Here is an 8247-nt window from a genome sequence, read left to right as displayed (position 1 = left end):
GCTGAAATTGCCATATTTGTAATTTTTTTCCCCCTTGCTATTGTCAATAAGATTTGGTTTGGTAGGAGCCTAGGAGGGGAAGCAGAGTGAGGTGTTAGAATTTCTGAGGGTTTCAAGATAAAGAGATTAGGTGGTGTGAGGGGAGGGAAAATGTACATAACTCCCTGTTTGGATGGAGGGTAGAGAAGGTAAGTGGAAGGGAAATTTTGGTTTACATTTGTTTGGGAGTTCAATTTAGAAGGATAGAGAAAAAAAATGAGTGGAAAATTAAACTAAAATCTTGCCCTCCAAATCGGGGGATAAAAGAAGGGAAAGCGAAGGAAGGGATAAAAGTCTGCATACTCTCTCTCTGGCACTTTATTTCCCCTCCCCTTCCCTTGCCACACCTTATCTTTTGCAATCTATGTGTGTACCTAATATACATTTTAAGCAAAGGATCCCATGCATCGTGTCCCCTCTAATATCTTTTCAAGTCTACAACGTGTATGGCTTGAATAACGAAATTTAATTTTTCTTACTAAATGAGGAAGACATGATATCTCAGCGTATATGAAAGAGTGGGGATTGACTGCTCTAAAAGATTCAAACCGTACAAGCTGAGATACAGGCTTCAGTCGAGGTAAGCAAACCGTGCGGTACCAAGATTTCCCCTTTTCGATGGATAGGACTCGCCAACAGCAAGCTGGCTCCAACCTGGCAATAATTGCTAAGGTTTGGACCGCACCAAAAGATTACTAGGCTCTATGGCAACTTTGTCAACCGCCGATGATGATAATCAAACATTAACACCGCTTGAACCAAGTTTTACTTGTTAGAGCATCTCCAACAGCTTCTCTATTTCTCACTTTTGGAGAATTTAGTTAGTTTTTTGGTCCAACAGATTCTCCATCTCATTCTCCAAAATAAGGATGAAGGAGGAAAAATAGGGAAGCTTCCCCAAATCTGCAGCATTCTCCAAATTTTGGAGGAAAAAAGTGATTCTTCAAAATAGGGAAGTTGTTGGAGTTGGTGTAAAAATTAGTTAGAGAATATAACTTTTGCTTTCTCATTTTGAAAAAAATTTTAGAGAAGCTGTTGGAGATGCCATTATATTACTTGACGAGGCTACTTGTTTCAAAGAAACCAATCCCGTTCATATACCCACATGGATTTGATGTTGTGAATAGAGGAGGCAAACGAGCGAGAGCTAGCTTACAAAAAAAGCATGGGCCATGTTATTTATTATCGCGGCCCCTATTCGTTTGTTCCCTTTTCATGTCAAAGCAAAGTATGGAGAGCCTTAAGCTCAGCTGTCTCATTTTGAAGGTTCATGTCAAAGCAAAGTATGGAGAGCCTTAAGCTCAGCTGTCTCATTTTGAAGGAAAATGATAGGAGCACACCCCCAACCACAATCTCACCCAAACCCCAACCCATTTTGAACGCTCCTTCACCTAACACAACACCAACTTTCTTGAGAACTGCGTCCTCGTCTTTATGCTGGCTTTAATCCGTGCTTCAGAATGCAGAGCGCTTCAACAAAGTTATTGAGTAAGTAAAGATTTTGAAACTTTGTAAACAATTTTAAAATAAGCTTCGTGTCGGCAAATTCCCCGCGTGTTCTTATCCAAATGGTGCCCCGAGTCCTCTCTTCGCCCTACATGATATTTACAGCTGTTTTCTTGATTTGAAGTAGTATCGTGTTCGTGAACCTGACGAAAGAAACAAAAGGTACGACGACCACCTCTACTAGTCTAGAAGAGCAGGAAGAGGGGATTCGGGCTCCTCTTGTTTTGTCTCTATCCTTTTGTCTTTTTAAAATTGGGCTCATTATTGTAGAACCTATTGGGCCCACAGGAGCGGGTTGGGGGCCCACTGTTGTGGACCCGGTCCTTACCACCACAGCTTGGCACGCCAACTTTTAAGCAGAGCCGCACGAGGGGTCGATGCTCCGGCTGACTTGCCCGTGGCCAGGCTGAATTGTTAATTTTGGAGCATTTGTTGCCAAACCACGTAAAAGGCAAAGCCTTGATGTTTCACCGAACACCGGGAGTACAAAGACTATTCTAGCTCATCAGTGTTTCGCTGGGGTTTGACTTATTTTACAATGGACAACTACTGTATTATCCACTGTATTATCCATAGACATAAGACCTCTTGATCCACATAGAGGAGCAACCAAACTGATCTTATTTTGGTCCAAGAAAGAGGTGAACCAAAACCAAGTTTTAGAGCCAATTTTGACCTTAGGCATATGCTTTTTTAGAGGGGGTAACTCCAACCACCTCCTCTATATGAAGCTCTATTTGCATTTTTAATTGATTTCTTTTATTAATACTTTAAATAGATTTGAAAATATAAAAAATATAAAATATTAAAAAATTATATGAATTAATTTAAAATATAAAATATATTATAAATTAATACTAAAAGTATAATATATAATATACTCATTATTTAAATAAAAGTAATTATCTTTAATAAATTGATAAAAGTATAATATATAATATACTCATTATATAAAATATATTTAAATAAAAGTATAATTAATACTGAACGATTCCAACGGTTTCTTGCTCGACATAAGAGGTTGAAAAACAAAGAAGCTCATTTTGCACTTCGAAATGCATTGATTGAACATTTGTGGGAAAGACATGGAAATGAAGCTATGTAATTTTTTTTACTAATAAAATAATGACTTTTTCAATTTTAATTACTTGGTTCTTGAAATTTTATATTTCAATTAATATTATTCAATATTAGTCTCATTTTGAAGGTATCAACAAAACATTTTCAACTGTAAAATTTTTATTTAAAAATAATTAGTAGAAATAAACTTATGTTGATTTTAAGTTGAATATCTAAAAATAATTAGTTAGTTAGAAGGGTATTATTGTAAATTTTGGGGGGAATAGTGGTTTGGAGGGGGGCTGCATATTTGGAGCAAAAGCTCCAAATATGCAGCCGAAGATTATTTTTTCCAGCCGGACTCCAAAAATTGGAGTCCGGTTGGAGCTCCATGGGGCTGCAAAATGGAGTTTTGCAGCCCCATTGGAGTTGCTCTTACACAACTAAACTCTGTTACGCATCTTGCAACTTCTAACGTTGGACTTCACTGCCTTCTCTTACGCAAACAAACCAGGGTATATACCCGCAAATCAGGGTAAAGTATAAAGAGTTAGAGTGCTAATTAGCCCCCACTCTCTCCCAAGTCAACGCTCAAGCCCTCGCTCCCCCCTGCGACTCTCGCCATGGAACTGAACCAATCTCCCCCCAGACTAAACCTCACTCTTCTCTTCTTCTTCCTCCTCCTCTCCTCACTCCAAGCCACCACCGACACCAACATCTGCATCGTCGGCAGCGGCATCGCCGGCTCCTCTCTCGCCCATTTCATCAAACACTTCACCTGCACCGACCCCCAGAACCCTAACCCTGGCTCCTGCTCATGGATCGACGACATCCGCATCTTCGAGCGCCGTGCAGTCCCGGGCGGCCGCATGGCCACCGTCACCATCGCCGGCGACACGTTCGAGGCCGGGGGCTCCATCATCCACCCCAAGAACTTCCACGCTTTGAGATTCGCGTCGATGCTGAACCTCTCCCATTCGCCTGAGTCCGATGAGGAGTCGGATTCTTGGTTCGGGATTTGGGATGGGTCTCGTTTCGTCTTCAAAACCCTGCAGCCGCCTCCGAGCTGGAGCTCGTTTGTTGTTAAGAAGATTTACTCCTTGTTGAATTCTTTGCTGCTGTTTCGGCGATATGGGTTTTCTCTGATTCGGATGAATGGGTTTGTTCAGGTTGGGTTTCGAGCTAGATTTAACAATTTTTACGAGTAAAGGACTTCTTATTGATTGCAGGTTGTGTGCATTTTTTTTTTTTTTTGGGTGGAATAGGGAATGCTGGATAGATTCTTGCTTTATTACAAAGGATTTGAGGCGAGGCCCGTGTTTGAGACGGTGGACGAGATGCTCAAGTGGTCGGGGTTGTATGACCTCACTCGCCGGACTTTGGGGGAGGAGTTGATCGATGCTGGGCTTTCTTCGCACTTGATATCGGAGCTTGTTACTGTGAGATATAGGTTTTTTTATATAGAAAGTGTTCAGCTAATTTTGATTTATAAGTGAATTTGATTTGAGTGCGTTCAGGATTCTATTGTTTATATACCTTTCTGACATCCATTCCTTCTTAATATTACATCCAGGGATAGAGTGTCAAGAGAGAAGAGAAAAGCTTTGCATATGGTTCTCGTTGATTTAGAGGAAAAAATTATGAGAGTGTCAAGAGAGATAATGTGTTGGGTTTTGGAAAAGAAGGGTATCTAATATGTATATATGTGATTGATAATGTATATGATAGAGTAACAACTAGGGTGAGGTCGAGGAGAGAGAAAATTTTATATCCTATTATCGTAGTTTTAATCAAGGATCCAATTTAAGCCCTCATTGTTTTTGCATTAATTATGGACAACTTGTTAGACATATCCAAGACGAAGTCCCATGACGCACGTTATTTGTCAATGATGTAGTATTGGTTGACGAGATTGGGGAAGAGATCATTTCTAAAATAAAAAGATGGAGAAAGAAGCCCTTGAATCTTAACAATTTAAATTACTAGAACAAAAGTAGTTTCTAAGAGAACTGTAAAGAGAAATGAATATAATACATATTGACGGTCAAGAAATACCTGAGAGTAATTGCTTTCATTATTAATGGCGCCCCTTGGTGAATTAACGGACAAGTATGAATTCAGTCCTTACCATAAGAAATATTCAACATCTTGCAGCAGCGTGTCGAATTTAATACCTAGATTAACAGATATACTTTTCGTTCTTTGCATGTTGAGCAGTCTTTCGGAAGATTTTTTTTCTAATTATTTTCCTTAGGTTATCTTCAATCTCTTGATGGGTTCTGCCATATGTTGCTAGATTTCTGGACATACAAAAACTAAAAGTCTTTTTACAGATTGCTTTCTTGGAGACACTCCTAATTGACTTGTCAAGTATCAGCAGCTTGATCCTTATACCTATGTATCAATCCCTCCTGACCTTGTGATTTAACATGTAATATCTACTAATCATTAACTATTTCCTATTCATATCTGTCCCTACAGAATCTATATCTCTATTTCCTTTCTCAGTAAATGGCAATGTAGTTTATGTCATAGTGTTAATGTTGTCTCTTTTTTTTTCCTTTTCGTTTTTTCCCCCTTGCAACCATTGTTAGAAAGAAATAAGAAGAGTCATTTATATAAATTTGAATTTGCATTTATGTCAACTCATAAGTATCTTTATGGAGGAAGCTATTGACAGCATCGTAGCTGTAGTTCTAGCTCATGTTCTTCTACCTCATTTCTTCGGTTCTGGTTTTTCTGCATGTACGTATATCTCAAAGGCCTACATTTGTAGCTCGTAGAGCATCGAAAAAGATTTGGAGTCTTTCTAGCATAAGCTTGTTTGCTTGTAATTTCTAATGTTTGCCTTTTAATTCCAAGAGTTCCTTATGGTGTTTGGTAGTAGAAATTTCTAATGATTTGTTTTACCTGATCCCGTGGAGCTTATTATTTGTTCAGGTGCCATGATATTGAGTTATAATAATGGGAGCTCATCTTAATAAGAAAAATACAGAGGACTATAGTATGATATTGTTAACCTTTAAAACAACCAAATAAGTTGTTGAATTGCCATTGAGCTCAAGTGCAATGCAAATAAATTATTATCAAGGGCAGTATTTTGTGTGCTGTCCTATGGTTACTGAAGAAATTGTTGCATTTGTGTCAACCTGCATTCATAACGAAAAATCCTTGTCACTCGTTACACCTTGGGTCAATCTCCATAACTAGTACCATGACATTCGATTTTATGCAGTTAGATAATACATTGTTATCCAACAAGGTAGATCTTTGTATTGATTCGAGATATGACGGATGTTCTTTTTCTACTGATTAGTCCTCAGACTCCAATGTGTACTGTACCTAAAATTCTCTGTGTGCATTTTCCCAGGTGGTAACAAGAATTAACTATGGACAGAGTGTTAGTATCAGTGGATTAGCTGGGGCAGTCTCTTTGGCTGGTTCTGATTCAGGACTGTGGTCAGTTGATGGGGGAAACTGGAAGCTTGCTGCTGGGCTTATTAATTATTCTGGAGCCAAACTTCATCTCAATGAAGAGATAAATTCTATTTCCCATGAGGGAGTTCACTATGTGCTAAACTCCAGCAAGGGAAATAGTTACAAATGTGAGGTTACTGTAATTGCTACACCTCTTGATGAGCTGAGCATCGCATTTACCCCATCAATTTCACTTCCTAACAGGAGATTACATCATACGTACACAACATTTGTCAGGGGCCTCTTGAACTTTGTGAGTACCTTTTGTACTAGTTTGCATCATGTGTTGTTACTATCTAGTCCTCTCTGTCCCAGTGCAAGAATCCTTGTTTATGTGGAGCATGTTTGACAATCGGTAAGTAAATGCAAAGTGGGCGGGATATTGGAAACTGACTCCATTTTCTTTTTCTTTTTTTCCCATGTTGACAGATAGAAATTGATTCCAGAAGTGATTGGAAAATGGATGGTGCCATATCAGGAATTTAATCATTTTCACAAGCATTTTGAGGAAGCGAAAGTAAACTGAACATCTAGAGAGAAACTAGTTATTTTACTCTCTTCTTATCAGTTAGTTTAAATTGTTCACATTCGACTGTCCACTTTCCATGGCAACCGGACGGAACACAAGAAAGTGACTGCTACATTACTTGCCACCTTGATTTTTCATCCTTTTCACTTTCTATCATTTAAAAAAGGTTACGCAAGTAGAAAGTAATGATAAAGTACTTTTTCTTAAATCTTAAGTTTTCATTTGTGTTACTGTTGCCAAACACCTTACAAAAGAAGTTGATGGGTGCACCCTCTAGTTTCCGTTTACTTTCCCTGGACTTTCCAGATACCAAACGAGGAAAGAAAATAGGAAGTGACCACTTTCCTATGGTCCACGTTCCATTTTGTTTTTGATTGGTAAACATGCCCTTTAGTCGTATTTTTTATAGGAGACAAATTGTGAAGATTATTACTCCTAAACTCTATGGAACTATGCTTAGCATATTCTAGCAATAGTAGGCTGATCCTAAACTTTGATGTTGATAGGAATATTTTGGCTTCAAGCATGCATCAGAAATTCCTGCCCTCATTGGAACCCTTGAAGTCCCTGACGTTCCATTCTCCAGTATTTCAATACTCAAGAAATACGATGAAGAAGACATGACTTATAAGATGTTCTCTCGTGGACCAGCGGATGATAGCTTGTTAGATCAACTCTTCAGGTAAATTTTTATTTTTTAACCGAATGCGACTGTAATAATTATTATGAGAGTAATGCTTAAACTATTAAGTTGTCAATGTTTTAACAGCGTTAGGAAGGAGACTGTGCGCATAGATTGGCCAGCATATCCTCATTTCAAAGCTCCAGAAGTGTTTGCACCGATTCTTCTTGATGATAGACATTTGTACTACATAAATTCATTTGAGAACGCAGCGAGTACAATAGAGACCAGCGCAGTTGCAGCTGAGAATGTTGCGCGGTTAATTATCTCAAGATTGGAGAAATTGGCTTCTGGTTCACCAACTATAAAGATTCCAGCTTCTAATGATGAGATTTTGCATCTTGATTTATGAGAGATTAGTATGGAATCAGCCATTGTTATTAGAGGGGCGGTTGTATCACCCACCTCCAGTGGTTGCAGGACTCTCAGACTGAAATTGTCGGTGTTTGTATCTTATATGTATTAGAAAGTGATAAAACACACAGATGTTCAACGTGTATACACGAATAAAACCAGTAAACATGATGGGCGCTCGTAGCGTTGAGCAAGACGGCAAACCATAGAGCGAATTTGATAGATCCGTGATGTGCACTTTCTTTTTAACAGGCTCAAGCAAAATTAGCGGACGCTGCGGCATGAAAGTATGCGAGTGAAATCCGAATTTGAGTAGTTTTCAACATTTAACGGATTCCAAGAGATGTCAAAACGAGATCACAGCTGGAAAGCTACGAATTAATGTTCAGAATAAATGATGTTTCGGCCAAAAGCATGGGCAATGAGCGATGCTAGAGGAAATGAACTTTGTGCTTTCTCTTCTGCAGCAACCTTGAGCTCTCTTCCGTCAACACATTCTGCTGTTTTCCCTACTCTTTGTGAGAGAAATCATGCAATAAAACTTTTTAAGTCAATTTTATATAACTTAATCTCAGTTTCATTTTCTTTTCATCTTGGAAAA

The 8247-nt window shown here is 38.7% G+C and overlaps 1 protein-coding gene across 1 annotated transcript; it reads left to right on the top strand.

The window, feature by feature from the left end:
- Positions 2950 to 8220, top strand: LOC109826352 (farnesylcysteine lyase). The gene is made up of 5 exons (XM_020393376.1): positions 2950 to 3773; positions 3870 to 4043; positions 5975 to 6334; positions 7117 to 7292; positions 7380 to 8220. Exons 1-5 carry the CDS (start codon positions 3228 to 3230, stop codon positions 7642 to 7644), a joined length of 1521 nt encoding a protein of 506 aa, XP_020248965.1. The 5' UTR covers positions 2950 to 3227; the 3' UTR covers positions 7645 to 8220.

This window comes from Asparagus officinalis, chromosome 10 (genome assembly GCF_001876935.1).
Source record: "Asparagus officinalis chromosome 10, Aspof.V1, whole genome shotgun sequence".
Taxonomy (NCBI): Eukaryota; Viridiplantae; Streptophyta; class Magnoliopsida; order Asparagales; family Asparagaceae; genus Asparagus; species Asparagus officinalis.
This window is presented reverse-complemented; position numbering and strand designations above follow the sequence as displayed.